This window comes from Equus asinus, chromosome 23 (genome assembly GCF_041296235.1).
Source record: "Equus asinus isolate D_3611 breed Donkey chromosome 23, EquAss-T2T_v2, whole genome shotgun sequence".
Lineage (NCBI taxonomy): Eukaryota > Metazoa > Chordata > Mammalia > Perissodactyla > Equidae > Equus > Equus asinus.
The window spans coordinates 24,864,321-24,882,897 of NC_091812.1; the positions used below are offsets into that span (position 1 = coordinate 24,864,321).

The 18,577-nt window shown below is 39.8% G+C and overlaps 1 protein-coding gene across 11 annotated transcripts in view; it reads right to left on the reverse strand.

Moving 5' to 3' along the window:
• The window catches only part of TLE4 (TLE family member 4, transcriptional corepressor), a 142,029-nt gene that overhangs the window by 55,713 nt on the left and 67,739 nt on the right, over positions 1-18,577 (reverse strand). For 6 of the 11 annotated variants that reach the window (XM_044767618.2, XM_044767620.2, XM_044767616.2 and 3 more), the window contains 2 exons: positions 12,509-12,710; positions 11,201-11,217 (listed from right to left, as the gene is read on the reverse strand). In XM_044767618.2, the coding sequence (XP_044623553.1) occupies positions 11,201-11,217; positions 12,509-12,710 (219 nt within the window). Of the gene's footprint in view, positions 1-11,200; positions 11,218-12,508; positions 12,714-18,577 lie in introns of all 11 variants that reach the window. The other 5 variants (XM_044767617.2, XM_044767619.2, XM_044767615.2 and 2 more) reach the window with 1 other exon arrangement.

An 18,577-nucleotide genomic window follows, 5' to 3' on the forward strand; every position in this document is an offset into this window, starting at 1 on the left:
ACCTACCGACTTACTTTAAATATTTTATTTAGACTGAATTGCTCGATTTTCAAGTTCATCTATCAACACCAACAGGTTTCGAAGTCAGGAACCATTAAAATAATAATTTTTGATTAGTTGTCTAACAGAAAACCAGGAAATCTCTCAGCTACAGAGGTACAGCTATCCAAAGGAAAACAAACACAAATTGACAAGAGTTCTTCCTGCTTAAATGGCCCTCAATATTAATGACAATCAAGTAAATCAAATGAACTAGCATGTAGCATGGACTTTTGTCTTAATACACTTATCAAGAAGGAAAGAGGGCTGACCCGTAAGAATGGAGGGAGAGGAAAAAAGGTAGGAGAAAGAAAGAAGAAAAGAATTGAAAATGACAAGGATGAGCAAAACAGTTTACAAGTGAGCATCTGGCGCTGACAGGAGGAACTGAACACAAAGTCTGTAGAGTGGTGCTACAGCCTGGAGGGAGGGGTGCCAGTTTGAAAATGGGGGCCATGGGGGAGGGGAAAAATTGCAGACAATCTTGTTAGGAACAGAGGAATAACTATCTAACCAAAGTACTGCTCCTGGATGCTTCTCTATGTAGTCATAGCTTGCTCTATTCTCCCAAGGGCAAAAATGTCACCAGTTTAGTTGAAAATTTCCCCGAAATAAGGTCAGACTAGGTTACGACCAGGTTTTATTATCAAAACAGATTCCAGTCTAAGCATGCAATTCAGGAGTCTCAGTCAGACTGGTCCAATAGGGTTTGCTGATAATCCCGGGGCCGAGGCTGGGCTCGGGGCTAGGGCAAGGGTGTGAAATAACTCAGAGACCTTTCAAGTCCCTATAACTATGGTATAAACACAAGTGATTATTTCAATTTTCTCTGAAGATTATCTTTTCAGGGCAGCCCAATAAACCCAATAATGCCCAGATTTACTAGGAAATTTTTTATTCATTTCCCCATGCACCAGAAAGTAAGCTAATAATGTCCCACTGGGAGTGCTGTCAGGCCAAATCCCTCCACTGTCGAATGCACTACCAGGATCAATCTCCCTTCACTCGCCATCCCACCATCCACTTTAAGGCAAGGACCTGGGGACAGCTCCAGATTACCCCCTCCACACACAGAGTCACAGGCACAAGCCCGAGTGGCCCAATCAGTGCCACGAAAAGAACAAACTAAAAAAGATTAATTCACAGATGTTCACGCATTTCACATACACTGTGCCCCATGGTCCGTTGCTACGGCAACGGGAGACCACCAGTGCGCGCTTTATTGGCTTTATGAAGTACGTCTCAGGGACTGTAGTCCGAGAAATGCTGCATAATAACAGTGTGGCTTTTCTGAAGCCTTGTTTTGTGCTTATCCACATTTAACCTTCCGAGTATTAGAAAGAGTATCGTTATGTCCAGCCTTTAAATCCCTCTACCACCACGACCAAACTGCCTCAACTTTCCCTCTAGAAACATTAAAATGCAGCTCCTGGAGGTCCATTTTGGGAAGATCCATGTTAAACTGCTCAACCAGTTCCACAAGGGAAAAAAGAGACCTACAATCACTGAAAGATCACTATATTAGTGCACCCGGCCGTATCACCATTCCTGAGGGGTATAGAAGCTATAAAACTGAAATACACACACGCCCCTTTATTTTCTACACATGGGGAGGAAGCTTGCTTTTGAATATGGGGAGTCAGTTTCACCCAGATGGAACAGCAGAAACAGCAAGCCTCTCCAGGCCAATCTCTTCCTATACAATAGAACTTTCTGCGATGATGGGAATGTTCTGTTTCTGCACTGGTATGGCAGTTTCGACCGCCACATGTGGCTACTGAGCACTTCAAATATGGCTAGTGCAAGTGAGAAACTGGATTTTTAAATTTTATTTCATTTTAACTAATTTAAATTTAAAAAGCTTCATGTGGCTAGGAGCTCCAGTATTAGCATAGTTTTAGAGGCTTACCAGACAACTATATAGGTTTTGAAAAGTTCATTAAAAGCAGTCTCTTCATACTTTTAGTTTCTGCTTTATTCATAAAAATCTAACTCCAAGTAAATGTACACAGAACAGTACTCAGGACCGTGGCTGCTGCTCGCTGTGCCAGTTCCAAACAGCCCTCAGCCCTTGGCCTAATCAGCCTGGTTCTTTGTCCAATAGGCCCAGGCACGAAGACTGACTTCTCTCCTCCCCCCCTCCCCACCCAGGGTGGGAGGTTAAAATCACAAATGTCACAACTCTCAGAGCAGTAGCACAGATCAAGTGTTAATCTAAAGGGAAGGGGTGGGCGAGGGGGAGAATACAGGCTGGCTGGAGGGGGCGAGGGAGGATCTGGAATGAAGAGGAGAAAAATAAAGCCAGTGAATAGATCAATAGAAGCAACAGCTTACATTCAGATTCACAGGAGAAAGAACACACGGAGACAATCATTTCCTGGGAAAAGCTCGAGCCTAATGAGAATTTACTCTGCTCCTTTATGTGACAACCAGCCCTTTTGTGGCACGGGCTTCCTGACTGACAGGAACCTGGGGCCCCTTAATAGGATTTCCATATTATTTCCAACACCTGCCCAGAAGTTATTTGTTTACATTGAAGGAGGCAAGATTCTCAAATCAGACATCTGCTTCTAGTTCAGGCATATCTTAGGAAACCATCTAGAAAGCAGCTTTGTTACCATGGTGACATTTTTATTTTCCTCCTTTAGTTGGCTCAAAACATTAGCATTTCCAATTTTATTTTGTTGTTCAAAAGGGCAAATGTCGCTCAGGAAAAACAGAAGTTTAAAGGAAGATAAATGAATAGAATACTTGAAAATTTCTAGAATAATTAAAATGACCGAAAGGAAGAATAAATAAAAATGAGGTGCTGCTATATTGCCTGCTGGCTTCTCTCATTTGGTGGCACCACTATCCTGTTTACCTCCCCACCCCCACCCCCTCCTCTTCCCCTTAAATCTGAACGCTCTACAACTTGCAAAGTACCAATTTTGAAAAAAAAATTAAAGAATCCTTAGGGTGTTATACAATTAAATAATGCGTCCATTTCCATGAAAAAGAATTCCTCAGGCTCACCCTATCACCATATCTTAGAAAGTTCACTTACAACAAGAATACTTAAGACGTTTTAACTTCTACCTCATTGCCTACAATTCAGTACTGGGGGGGGGGGTAGTGAAGGACAGGAAAGTCTAAGCTCTTCGTGAACATTCAGACGGAGAGGGGATGGAACATTAAACAATGTGAGAGAAGACAGGGAGATTGTGCACGAGTAGACTGCCTGTGTGCGTGCGTGTGTGCTGTTGTTTTCCTGGTTCCAGTGAAGCAAAACCAGAGGCACCTCTGAACCTAAGGGCGGGGGGAGGGAGAGACTACCACCAATTACACCATCACGGGTGAACAGGAGTTACCGTTACCATACTAGCACCTGAAGCTTAAAATGTTGTTTAAAGCGGTGTAAACACAGAAATAATTGGATTCGTTCTGAATAATGACTCTGATAAGCAAAGCAACACTTACTTTGTTTAATATTTAGATTCAAAGTAAAACAACTAAGTATTCAACTCTAAGATTTAAAGTTTTGATTTGCCAGATCTAAGCAGCATTATTTAGTCTTGAAAAATGATTTTATTCTTTCATTTAACAGCAAGCTTATTTAAAAGAATTACTCAAAATATTATTCAGCCCTCAGCAAACTTCCTTTCTAGTCCTCTTTCACAAAGCTGGATTCTGCTCAATCCTGTCCCAATGCAACTGCCATGGTAATAATTAGATATGACTCCTCTTCATGCCAAAAATTACAACCCTAGTTGCTGGTGGCCCCCAGATGTAGAGTCTTTAACCCAGAAGATACCTGAATTATTTCAAACCATCATAGAACAAAATATGTAAGTTCGATAGAGGTAGTGTCACAGCCAAAATGATTCACGAAAGCAAGAAGTGAGAGCATTCAGCTTCTCCCTGGGTGATTTTATGGTTTTTCCAGAGTGGGTTATGGGAAAGTGTTAATCTAAGAATACAAGAAAAAGACGGTGAAAAATTGCTTGGAATAATTACTTTGGAAGAATTATCTACATTTTGAGAAACAAATGCTTTTGAAATTCAAGTGCCAATTACATAAAAACTTCATGGTATAATATTTTTGCAAGAGATGAAATGCATTCTAATTAAGAAAATTAAAGACATTAAACATCAGGATGAAAATGTGAGTCTAGTAACTAAGAGGGTCGGTTTCTGGAGGAAAAGCATTACACTACCCTTGGCAAAAATCAGCTGGGGAAGGCAGACTGCACAAGCAGCCCTCCTCTGTTAATTACTATTTGGTCTGCCTCCTCGATCAGTGGAGGAGGGCGCAGCAGACAAGCACAGCTCCCCCAGTCACATCATTAGTCCAGTCATGCTCACCACCTGAGGACCAGCTATGCCCTAAAGATACTGATTCATGTGTTCGACAAACAAACAATTACGACATTTTGTGGAATTAGGGCACCTGTTACCTTTCATACAGTTTACATGCCTGAAGGCAGGTATCAATTAATATGAACAAATTACTGCACCACAAACTCAGAGAACACAACTTTCTGACTGTTCTTTGACAAGGTAACTCTCAATAGCAAAATATATGGTAGAAACAAACACACCCCTACAAAGAATTACAATGCAACAGTTAAGTAATGTTGAAATTTTTAATTTCAAATTACTATCTTATTTTGGAAAACTGAAAGAGTTAAACATAAAATGCTTGAAAGGTATACTTTAAAACATTAAACTATCCCCATATAACCCAGCCTTCAAAATGAAATACAATTACCTCTGTGTTTATTTGGCTAATGGTACCGCCAACTTTACTGCTGAAATAACCCTATGGAACAAGATTTTTATTGTAAAATTCATTTCTAAGATGGGATTAAATAATGTAACAAAACATCTACATTCTAAATGCTTGAAAAAAGGCCTAGAGTCGTAGCTTCGAGATCCAGGGAAATTTAGCAACTTGCCCATTGACACACAGCTTCCCTGGAGGGGGAGAGAGGATTCTGAGCATGGAGTCCAGATATTTCTAATTCTATGAGAGTTCCCTCCTCAAACAATCCATGATTTGTTCTTCTATACCTTTCCACAAAGATTAAGATTCTTGCCCTCAAGGAGCTAAAACTTTAGTGGGAAAGAACCTTACTCTGTTCGGTCATGTGGCATCAGGGACACCACCCACAAGGAAATAGATGCGCTTAATATAGTTTAAAAATCCTACTTAAAAACGTATTTTAAAAAGCCTATCTTAAACAGTACGTACTTTTTAGAAAGTGTAGTTGGATTTCAAATACATCATAGTCTGTGTGTAAAGGTTAAGGATACAAATAGAATTCTATTTATTGATGATCAGTGTACATTTCCAGGCATTTTACTCCCTTGATTACTGGTAAACTTCATTAAACTGTTCACCACCAACATGTACATGCAAACCTAGACTTCACTGTTCTACTCATCCTCCCATCATAAGAAAAAGAGTTTTCCTGGTATGATTCAGCAGAAAGTATTCTTAACACCACAAAGAAGCACACAGAGACATCTAGAATATGTGCCATTCATTCTACAGGAAGGCTGGCCCAATCAGTGGAATAGGAAGAATTTTAAAAGTGAGGGAAACGCTTAGATTAAAAGAGAACTAACATATAGTACAACAAAATGGAATGGATCCCATTTCAAGCAAACCAATTATTTTAAATAATCAAAGTTTGTCCATAGGCTGAATATTAGAAGCTATCAAAGAATTATTTTTATTAAGTGATTAATGGCATTGTGGTTACCAAAAAAATGTCTATTATATATAGAGAAATGTGTTCATTTTATGTAAAATGCATGCTAATATCTTTAAAATATTTCAGCAAAGAAATAAAGGAATAGATTAAAACGTGGCTAAATATTGATAGTTCTTATGTGTCGAGGTGGAATATATGGAGGATCTTCGTATTATTATTTCTACTCCTGAGTATGTTTCAAATTTTCACAACAAAGAATGAGACCAAAAGCTTGCTTTTGAGAATGGCACTGGCTATGTGATCTTAGGCAGGGCCTTAACCTCCAAACCTTTCCCGTGTATGAGATAAGGATAGGCATACACCAGCTACCTTCACGGTTGAAATCTATCCTAGGAGCCCCACGTGCAGTGAGCCTACAATCAGCGAGGCTGGGTGGGGAACTAGGGATCCACGGTCTTTTCGCTGGGTTCGAGTGGATAAACTGGAAGGCCCAAGTCACAGCCCTATCTGCTTCTTTTCTCAGATTACTGACAAGTGAGAGGAAAACAGGAGATAGCGTAAGCCCCACTACAGTTTAGTCTAGATTTTTTCTGTTTTGTTTATTCCCTGTTTTAATGTTTTATCAATTTCATCTATTCCTCTTTTTAATCTAGCCTTCTATTACATTATGCATTTGTCTTTTTATAATGTGTCTTTGTGAAGTCTATAGTAATGCAAATCTATCCCACCAAACTTTCTCCCAAAAGGTAAAATTACAAACACTCCAATGTTACTTAAAACAGGTGTGTGGGAGGATGCAGTGTGAAAAACACAACTCCCTGGGCCATTTGGTTATTCCCTCTCCTACTGGCCCCTCTTTCCTCCTCAGGTGGTTCCTTCTCTGCTCCTTTTTTTCCCCACACAGTACATGCTGAGGGGTTAAACATATTAAAGGCATATTCTTTCCAGAGTGATATTCCTTTGAGACAGAGAAATAGGTGTGTGTTGGGGGGGACCACGTCACACAGGTCACACAAGATCCTGGAAGAGAACCTTGACCATTAAGTCTTGATGTACAAAAGTGAGGGGCAAACATAAGTAATTATTTCGTGAATTCAGGCTAAAAACTCATTTTCACCTGTAACACCCAAAAGTGCTTTCTTGGCCTGAATCATGCACTTCAATTTGAACATAAAAACAGCCTCAGCCTAATTCTAAACTGATAGACATTCACTACCAACAGAAGGTAACTGGAGAGACTAGAAGAAATGCAATGTATGATGTTTTAGTCATCTACATAGAATACACACCAAAATATAGCTGGGGCAAGATTAACTGGCGTTCCCTTGGATACCACTAATGAATGGATCACTATGAAAACTCTCAAACAAAAACAAAGACTTCACATGGAAGAAAAAAAAGCCTAGTACATACAGTCATAGAAAAGCATTTAGCTTAAAAAATAACCATATATAAATTTAAAAAAATAAAGTCATCCATACTTCTTATTCTAGCAAAAATTATAAAAACTAAACAGTTCAATACTGGCAGAATGTGTGGAAACAAACTCAAACATTGTATTAGGCATTTTAAAATGGTACCGTGTTTCTGGAGATCAACTGGCAACATACAAGTCACTAAAAATGCCCATACTCTTTGATGAAGCATACAGCACTTTGGGGAAGACATTCCAATGAAATAAAAATAAAAACATTGCTTACAGGAAAAAAATGTACTTACGCTATATTTTACAAATAAAAGATGGCAAATCCCTCACAGGCCCGACTTGAGGAGGTCAGTGCATTCAACATAGAAAGCAGGAGGACCGTGCAGGTACACGAAAAGGACTTAGGAAGTAATAAATCATCTTGGGAGAGGCCATGAAGCTAATCAATAATTGGGGATAGTGAATTTTGCTCTCTATATTCAAGCTGGTCTTGATTTGGGTGTCTTTTTGCTAGAAGGTATTGAAACTGTGTAGACACTTGGGCGGCAAACAGACTGCTTTCTCAACCTCAAATTCCCACCAAGTTTTAGGCAATTTGGCCTACACAGCTCTGAATAGTTACCCTCATTTCAGCCACTCAGGTGAAAAGTGAGTGATGTAAAGCTAACGACACCTCTTCATGAACTGGTACCTCCAGCAACTACGAAGCTCCTGACAGCGTGTGGGAATGTCCTCTCTGCCACCACTTCAGAGCCAACCTACTTCTACCCCTCAGCTTTGAGTAGGAGGGACGGACAGTGGAAGGCTCCACCACCTCAGAAAACATTGCTTTGGCTTCACTTAGATCTTTTCAAGGGATGACGGAAACAGTTCTAAACACTCCAGCAGAAGGTGAGCAAGCCCCCCCCACCGCCGCTCCCCTCAGCCCCTGAAAGAGAAGTCGGAACCTGTTTAGAGGGCCTTTTCTGCAGAGCTAAATTTAGGCTTTCCACCCTACCACTAAGGGTAAGAGCAGCTCATGGTCCGTTTCTTGACATTTTCAGTCCCCAATCTGAAGCTTCTGGTTGGGCACATGGAGTCACTGGAGAGCCAAGTGACAAGCAGGTGCCCTGGCCCCTTCAGAAGCCCCACAACACACACTATTCTGGTTTCTCATCAGCAAATAAATTGATTCTTGGGCTCCTCCAGCGCTTTCTCCTTTAGGTCCATACTTACATTCTCCACCCTTGTTGAAAAGCTCAGATATAGGTCTGCAAATAACAGGCTTAGGAATACTTGGGTGACTGAAGCTATAGAAAACATGATCAATAAAGCCAAGAGCAAGTGGTTTAGTGACCAGAGAACTTCCGAGAAAGAAAAAGGAGGAAAAAGGCCCAACACTTTAACAAGTGAATTTCTTTCATTTTACTTGGCACCTAAAGTAGCACCTTAATTACCTGAATCTTTACATTAAGTTTAAATTTATATTTTATGAGCTATTCTGAAATCTGCCCTGTTTAATAATCTGTAACGTCAAGAAAACATTTTAAAGTATCTCTCACAATTAAACCCATCCACAACCTTGTATAAATCAAAATTTTGCTACCATATCAAAATGTTACGCTGGGGCTGTATAACACTGCCCACATCCTCATTACATGCAACACTAATTACTACCAGCAGATTCAGAATTTTCTGCACATTAGAGGCTTTTAGAGGAGCTATAAAAAATTTCAGGCACCATTAATTTAAATTTGTATTGAAATTTCCTCTTGACAGATGGCCAAAAATTACTTATTATTTAGAGTACTAGAGCTGCCTGTTTGCACATTAGAAGAGGAAAGGGAAAAATTAAAAGCAAGAAGGAAATTTATGTCACATTCATTACCTGTTAAATGTTAAGGAGCATTATCCTGCATGAATAAATTATTTCATACAAGCCCGACTCCAGCTGCAGGCAACTGGCATGCTCTGGCAGATAAAAACCATCTCGAGTCATACAGCAGACAATCATAAAAAGCCCCTCTTAACCAGGAACCACTTACAGAAGGATGAGGACGATCGATGGAACAAGCAACTAACTGCTTTTCTGAGCATCACGAACACGTTTATGAAAATTAGCAAACTATTTCACCCCGCAAAGCCACAGGACAGCCCCAAACCTGACACAACACAATTTCAAATTTGAGAACTGTATCTATAGTCAATTTATAGCTACATTCCATAATAAATCAAGGCAAAATCATCCGTCTCTATTTCCTTTTTGTTTTTCCCCTGGCTTCTAGCTATACAGACACTCATTCCCAGACTCATCCTGAAAGATTATAGATGATTCCAAAACACCCTTCTCTGGCATGAGGGAATATAAAATGTAATTGACACAAAGTGTGCACTGGAGTATAAATATTTTCACAGTCTTCCGGGAGTGGGGCAGGAGAGCAGGCTTTCGTTAAGTTCACCGGCCTGCCTAAAGGTATGTATTTATCAAAAAAAAGGCAGGGAATGTTTATACTACAGCCTCAGAATAACTAGACAGGCTTTCCAAGGGCTGCTATCAGCTAATCCTGGTCAATGCATTTACTTACTACTTCCTAAGTACACATGTGGGGAACACTTACTACATTTTAAGAATGCTTTTTAATCTAGGTATTGATATGCATATTACACAACAAAATACACAACTGTAAATGCATAATTAAATAATTCAATGTGTGCAGTTCCAATTGTAAATGTTGACATTTCTATGGGTGTGTACATGCCCTTTCAAATTACAAAGATTCTTGAAGGGTAAAATAGATAGACTTCATTTTTATTTTCCATTACAGTCAGGTGCCAAATAACGTTTCAATGACGGACCTCATATACGATGGTGGTCCCATAAGAACAGGACCATAGAACCTAGGAGTGGGGTAGGCTATACCATCTAGGTTTGTGTAAGTACACTCTGTGATTGCACAATGACAAAATGGCCTAACGACATATTTCTCAGAAGTACCCCCATTCTTAAGCAATGCATGACTCTATTTAAGGACTTTGGAAAAAACCCTCCTTCCCTTTTATTGTAGAAGGACAAGTAGTAAAGAGGCATTCAAAGTGACAGCACAGGTGGTTTGTGGAGAAGATTTTAGTCCTCACATATATAACTTCATTAGAAACTGCAAGAGATATAACTGCCCATGCTCCAAAACATTCAATTGTAAAATACAAGACAAGGAATTGATACAACCATGCTTTGGCCATTGCTTGAGAACTGCCCTTTCCTTCTAATCTATACAAACAAAACACAATGGAACACGTAATACATTCATGCATAATATGGTAGCATATTTACATTGTGCCTGGCTCGAAGAGCTCAAGCAAGTCTCATGTTTTACTCATTCCCTGCCATGGTAGCCTGTTTTTCTTGTTTGCTTACTATATAAATTCAGGCATCCTTAGTGCATCCCACTCTGGTGTTACACAAGCATATCCAAATCGTTCAGCCCAAAATACTTTTCCTCTTTCCTGACAACTTGTCTATAAAGAGATACAGAAGGCAGATAATACAGATGCAAAACCTAAGGAGAATAATTTGCTACACTGGAAACCAAGATGTTTAAATTAAAAAACAAAAATTCTTTCTGGTGAAGAAAAATCCTCTTAAACAAATGTTTTGATAAAGAGTTTTGTAGGATGGAACTACTTCCCAAAATATGAGACTAATGTGTATTTCCTTGCAAACCAATTTATTTCCTTTCATTATTATTTACCTTATAGCCAAAGCCCAACTGAAGAAAAAGTTATTCTTTTTCACATGGCGAGAGATAATAAAAAGAGCAATGCAAGCTAGATCTTATAATTCAATATTGGTCTACAAATCTGGTTCTGATAGAGAAATGGGACCAACATTTTCAAAAATCTCAACCACACAAATGAAAGCAATTCAAAAATGCCGTTAACCACTATGTGGTAAAGCCCACCAATCATTCCCTACATCTCGAAGAATCTATTGCCAGATTTATTCACATCACTGTGAGCCCCTTTAAGCCATTCCTTCATCTGTGAAGTTGAGTCCTACCTTGATGGAGTCTCTGTCTGTAGGCAAAACAGCAGCAACACACGCAGATCAAGTGGTGGGAAGAAGGAAAAAAGGAAAATACCACTTAGTTTACATAAAATCATACATTTATCAAACTTCATCTCTGCTAAATAATAAATGGCACAGACATCAACTTTGCTATAAAGTTAATTATTAATACTACTCAACCAGATTCACAGAGAGTCAACCTACCTTTGATACAATTTCAGAAACCAAAGCTGGATATTCATGATTCATACTCCTTATCAACTCTTACACTTAGAAAAGTGTTTGTAATCATGCCTTAGCTCTGAACTATAGCATTAAGGTAACTGGACAACAGATATTATAGTATTTTCAACATCAGAGATGGGAAATTTATGTTTATGTGATAAATAGCATTTACCCAAGATGGTAATTCATGGTAATGACACTGAAACAGGAATAGATATGAGGTTTTAATAATGAACCACACCCTTCCAACTAATGAACCACCTATGTGCTAAGTAAATTCCCACAAAGGAATGCTGGGAGAGACATTTTCATTTGCTTTTCTGCCATTAACTAATAAGAATTATCAGTAAGCACCCTACAAACATACAGTCACATCAAAATGTCTCTGCATCATCACCTACTTTTGTGGAGGGAGGAGACCAACCTAGAAGGAACACAACTGGCCTTTAAATCAATTAAAATTTAAAACAATTGCATACATTGTGTTGTTCTTATCAGAAGAAGTGAGTCCATTTCATGCTTCTATACAGACTGGGTGAGAGAGGTAGTTAAACCAGCAGACTTCATTAATTTGGGCTGCACTTTCTCAATTACTAAGACTACCGAAATTGCTTTCTTACCTGTGAGGTTTTCACTGCACTATATAGGCTGATCTGATTTATAAATAATAATTGATTCTGTCAAATTATCAAGTGAGGCTTTATCAGTCAGTCTTTCCCCAAAATAGATTCGGTCAAAATTAGCTATTAATGCCACTCACTATTTCAAACACAGACTATGGTGGGATTTCATAACTGACTTAAGACTTAGCGAGCACAGGAGGTAGCAGCTGGATCAAAGGCAATAAGCAGGAGCAGGCTCCCTTGCCTTCGAGGAGTGCATTAACTCTTGCCAACCACTAAGGTATCAGTTGGCAAATGACCGCTTCCACTAATTAATCTACCTCCCAACAGAAACCCTTTGTTTAGTCACCAGTAAAATTAAATCCAAAGACAGAATAAACATTGGCAGCCAGACTCTACTCTCAGCAGCAAGCAGGTAATATCAGATTGACATCCTGAGAGAATCGCTCACCTCTTTGGTGATCACTGTCATGGTGCTTCTTCTCATCTTTAATTGGAAGGTGGGACTGGCCTCCCAGGGCACTGGAGAGAGCCAGAAGGCCGGCACTGCTACCGATGGGTGGAATGGCAGGGGGCTGAAGCCCAGAAGGGTGTGGGGTCAGAGGCACCGGCAGACCATGTCCATGTGACAAATGCTGGGCCTGGAGTTGTTGCTGCTGTGAGAAATGAGACAAAGATATTGAACTTGTCCCTTATATCTGCCCCACCCCCCTTCCCCAGCAACAAAAAGAGAGAAAGGAAGTGCAAAAAGAAAATGGAAAACCCAGCATCCATGAAGGAAAGATTTATCCTTCACATATATTTTTAAAAAGGGGAAGGAGGGAGATATATATGGAGAACGCTATCTTTCTTAGATTTCAGGGTTTTACAATGCACTTTAAATAGCTTAATTTTTAAGTAGTGAAATTATCTAAGTAACTTTTAATAGTTGAAATTCTGACTTCTTTAACACAGAGTCTGGATTTTGTTCTCCAAAATATAAGGCCTCGCTATCATACATTTCTAATCAAAACATATACGTTGGGGGCCAGCTCCGTGGCCGAGTGGTCAAGTTCGCGCGCTCCGCTGCGGCAGCCCAGGGTTCAGATCCTGGGCGTGGACACGGCACCACGCGTCAGGCCACATTGAGGCAGTGTCCCACATCCCACAACTAGAAGGACCTGCAACTAAGATATACAACTATGTACCGGGGGTGTTTGGGAAATAAAGCAGGGAAAAAAAAAAATACGTGACTAACTGTTAAAGCAGTTATGTTGAACAAAAAAAGCTGAAAATTGAGAAAATTAGTGTTCAACAGTTCTCCCTGAACCACTGCACAGCATGCACCGAGAGTTAATTTGAAAAAGAAAACCTGAATTAACAACCCAGAAAAGGAAACTGGTTGCAGCCACCGTTTTAAGCCCTTTAAGTGTCCTCAGCGGTACTTGAGCAAATTACTAAAGAAAATCTAATGTAGCAAGGCTTGGGTCCTCCTGTAGGCTTGCTCAATAATGCTGAAATAATTGGGCACTCTGTGCACGTTTAGTGATGCTCGAATGGAAAGCTAGAGGCCTGCCCTTGTACTCTTCTCCAGCGGCCGCCTCTGTGTTGTGACAGGTTTATCTGAGTGGGACTGTGATGCATGCACCAGTAACTGTGCTGACAAGAGTTTAAAGTCATTTTTACCAGCACACTGGCAACACATGGAGAAAGCCCTCGAGAGGCCAGAATGGGCGTGCTTGACCTCAGTCGAGGCCGCCTCAAGCTCAGCTACAGGAACCACTGTAGGCAGGCCTTGCCGCCTCTTCCATCTGGGAACTGGGCCGGGGAGGAGGCAATGAGGATGCTAAGTTAAATATGACCCTCAACAGGAAGCCCTTCAACCGGACCCTGACTAACAACGTTCTACGAGAACAAGTGTTGAGAAATTCGCAGACTAACTTTCGTACTGATTACATTTTAATTAATGCCTTTAAATAAACCACTTTTCAGGGCTATCCTATGATAGCCAAATAGTCTCTTCGATAATTTTCTGTCTGAGCAGGATTTCACAAAACAGCTTTTTAAAAAATGTGTGGGGTGGCATATTCTGCTCCCTCTTCCCTGGTAAGAAGGATCTTGAAATGCTTTTTTGAATTTTTAAAGAAACACTTGAAAGAAAAAAGTGATCACTTTTTCTCCTCCTCAAATTACTTCTCTTTCCTTGCTCTTCCCCTCTACATGTCTTCCTGCGTCTGACTATAAAAGTCAAAGTACAGCACTAATTAGCTCTTTTCTCCAGCTGACCTACACCTATTTTCTGGCTATGGGCACTTAAATATAGTCAATACAATAAATACAAACACTTCTAAGGCAAGTTTACATACAGAAAATGGAAAATTAGAGCAGCGATCCAGACGCTCCATCTGCCGATGCCCACCCCGAAGCCCTGCCAAAGTGTTACCTAACCAGATAGTTCAAAACAATGTGTTTCTTCTCTGAGTGGCCAACATCATGCTCATCTTTCTTTATGTACAGCTATTTAGTTCTGACCAGAAAGTATGAGCACACAGTCACATTTTCTAAATGTGCAGAAAATAACATCTATGAAGAAAACAAAGCCTTTAGGTAAATATACGGCAAATCCATTTCAAAATCTTGTTCAAAATTCCTCCAATTCTCTTCTCTAAATCCCCAAATACTTGGCGTGCACGGGTCGGGCACGTAGACACTTTCTATCTCAGATCAGAGTTCAACTGGCAAGCGTTTATTCAGAGCCTGCACCTCTCTCTCTCATCACCCTTCCTTGACTCTGAGCTCCGTGAGTGTCCACATCTGACAGAAGCCCAGTGAACTGCAGGCACTGAGATAGTCCTGTACTAGCTGAGCACTTAAAAAATACATGTCTATTTTATTAGACATTAAAAAAGAAAAAAACCGTCAGCCAAAAGCAGTATCTTCAGTGATCCACGTGTTTCACTTTTATTTTTTTCTCACAGGACAAAAATCTAAGTATTAACAGTCTTATTTTTCCATTCAACCAGGCAACTTTTCAAAGGCAGACAATATAGCCCTAGTCTGTTGCACATGCCATTCATAGTGAAGACTTCTTGGGCTCCTCACTTGTGCTCTATTCTACCTCAAAACAGCTCTAACTCTACCTTATTCCTCTCCTCCCTCCATGCCCACCTTGGACAAAGGAGGATCCCTTTTCCCTTCCAAGGCCGACCCCTCCCTACCCACAAGGGCTGTATCATCTTTTCATGTTTTTTTCCCCTGCTCCGTCAATTCTACAACTCTCTCCCCAATCCTCGGTTGTTGTGTCACTGATTTTTGTCTTTCTGCTTGCAAGCTTAACATCAACATCCCTAACATTTTGTTTAAGATGAATTGCCTATCTAATGCCAAAGGAACTTAAGGAAGCGCTTCTTCAGGAGGGGAAAAAACACGGTATTTTAATCACTTTTTGTGTCCTCCACCGCCCCTAATACAAGGTCCTTGCACATAACTGGCACTTGATAAATGTTTGTTAAACTTAATTAAAACAACCTTCCTTTGCCCTCTTCGGCTACTGCCCTGTATATGTATCTGTATCTTTGTCTTCACACAGCCAAACTTCTTTAAAAGCTGGGATAAATCTGCTGTCCCCGCTTCTCAACAATCCTCTCCTGTATACACACACAAACACATACGCACACCCCTTACTCCTTAACCCCCCGTAATCGGGATTCCAGGCCCACCATTTTCATAAAACTGATAACCATTTAGACAGCATTTATTTCCAGATTTCACAGTTTTCTTCCTCTCTGACATATTTGCAGCCATGGACAGCACATCCTCCTTGCTGAAGCTCTGCTCCCCCTGCAACGATCACCAGCGCTCTCGTGAGCTCTCGGAATGCTCCCATTAGAGTCCCATCTTGGCTTTTTCTCCTGCTCACTAAAAAGTAAAGTCCTAACCCTTCTGCTCCTCTCCCGTGCTCCAGTACCCCTCATCTACCTTCTTGCCAGACAATTTGACTTGGGAGTCCAGCATTACCTGAAGATGAAAATGTTAAACACAAACCCTCTAAGCACCTTCTACTGGCTCAAAATATCAGTCACTGTCGATTCGTTTTTCTTCTATGCTCCTATATCCATAATCACTCAATCCTGTCAATTCTGAAATAATTCCTTATGTTTCTAGTGCCACCATATACTAGGGAGACCCTTATTATCCCACACTTTGATTACTACAAGTCTCCAGAAGCTCATTTTGGTTCCAATGAACCCATCCTGCATCACCACTGGCAATTTTTTTCCTCAATTCATGTCATCTCCCGTCTCTCAGAACCACCCCTCCATTAGTTATCTAAGTTGTGCTCACCCAGCCCAGCTCAGCTCATGTTTCACCTGTTCTGCAAAGGCTTCTCCAAACATTCCACCTGACCACCATCTTACAGGGCCCCCTGTATCATTCACTGGCATAGGCTGCCTCATAAAGGTACTGTTATTCATCTTTTTATTAATGAGATGACCTTGACTTGCCAACGAGATTGTGAGACTCTGGAGAGAAGAGGCCAGCCTCAGGCCTTTGCACCCTGGCATCCAGCTCACCAGGACTTAGTCACATCACCACGTACTTAAACCTTCCGAAGAAGTAAATTCTACTAAATAGAAAAAGAGTTCCTATATTCCTTTTAGCAGACTTTCACTGTTAAGACATCTTACATAACCAGAGAATTTATCAAAACTAAAAAATTAACATTGGTACATTACTATTAATCCAACTACAGACTTTATTCAGATTTCCCTAGTTTTTCCACTAATATCATTTTTCTGTTCAAGGATGCCACACTACATTAAGAGGTTTTAATTTTTTACTTATTACACCAAAATTATAAAGCCCTTTCCAAGATCTTATGAATGGCAACATCCAAATTACAGATTGTTCAAAAGAATATGCCTAGAACTTATGAGGAAAAAAAATGAGAAGGGGTTACCATAAACCCCTTTTACAAGTCATCCATCATACACAGAAAATATCAAACCAAAAAAAGCACACTTGGTACAGCATCCTATAGAAAGTAATAATTTTTATCAAGTGTTTAAAATATAAAACTACGATAAAAATGAGATTAAATAAGTCACCAAAAAGTATAAGATAAAAATATAAGACAGATATACTAAAATACTTTGGTAGGTTTTAAAATGTTTACATCAATAAACTAGACCACTCCATATTCAGTGGTCATTTTTAAGCTTCTTTGTAAGTTTTCTCACCTTAGAAACTGTCGTAGTAATAAACTGACAGATACAACAGATAATGACTCTTGATTAGTCAATGAAACCAATGACCTAGAGGCCATCTTCTTTAAATAAAAACAGTAAGTCACCAACAGCTAAACTGAACTTCACCCTTTCCTCTATTTAAAAAAAGGTTTTACCAAATTTCAAATAACATTCAAGAATTCAATATAAAAAAGAATCTCATCAACAGAGGAAAACTCAAAGCAGATTCCCTGGAGAAGGAGTCAAGTCTCTCTGGATATTACTCAAGGAGCTGAGAGTAGGTAACCTAACAGACTGCCCTACAACAGAAGAAAGCTTGGAGATGTTTCCCCATAACACTAACACTGTCCTCAGATCCCTGCCCCATCTGTGCTAATTACAGAGCAATTAACCTGCAAAGGGTTACTACTTCACCCTCTAGTCACGCTAAGAAACATCAAACCTCTTGCTTTTAAAGACAGAGGGAAGGCAAATGTATATTGAGTACACAGATCAACATTGATTTCTTACTAAAATAATTTAAGATAAATCACCATTCTACATAATTACTAACCGGTAGGTTAAAAAATGTTGATTTTAGAAGGAAAAACCCAAAAAACAATAAAGCCAAAGAATCAAAGAGGATGGCATATACTGCAGCAGTACCAATTAAACATTAAAATAAACTACACTGGGGGCTGGCCCCGTGGCTGAGTGGTTAAGTTCACGAGCTCTGCTTTGCTGGTCCAGGGTTGTACCTGTCCAAATCCTGGGCGCAGACATGGCACCGCTCATCAGGCCACGCTGAGGGGGCGTCCCACATGCCACAACTAGAAGGACCCACAACTAAAAATACACAACTATGTACTGGGGGGTTTTGGGAGAAAAAGGCAAAATAAAATCTTAAAAAAAAACAAACTACACTGTATGTAACCATAACTGAGAATAATATACTGAGAAAGATACATATCTTGGAAAAATTCTTCTCACTGGCATTCCTAAGCCATTATTATCTTTGGGTGATATTAAACAACAACAAACAACTCATCTCAAACCACAATACAAAAGAAAAATCCTCTTTTCTGTTCCCTTGCTAAGCCATTCAAGAGAAGAAACACTAAAATGGAGTGAACTTGAAACTTAGGCAAGTAAGTACTCCATTAAGATAATTAATTTAATTTTGAAAAATAGTAATTATTTCTGAAAATATATAGCAATGAGGTGGTAGACAGAGCCTCAGTTCTGTTAATAGCTTTTTACTGGAGTTTCTGTAAGAAAGAATTATTTCCTTGCAGTTTCAAGTTTGTAAGGAA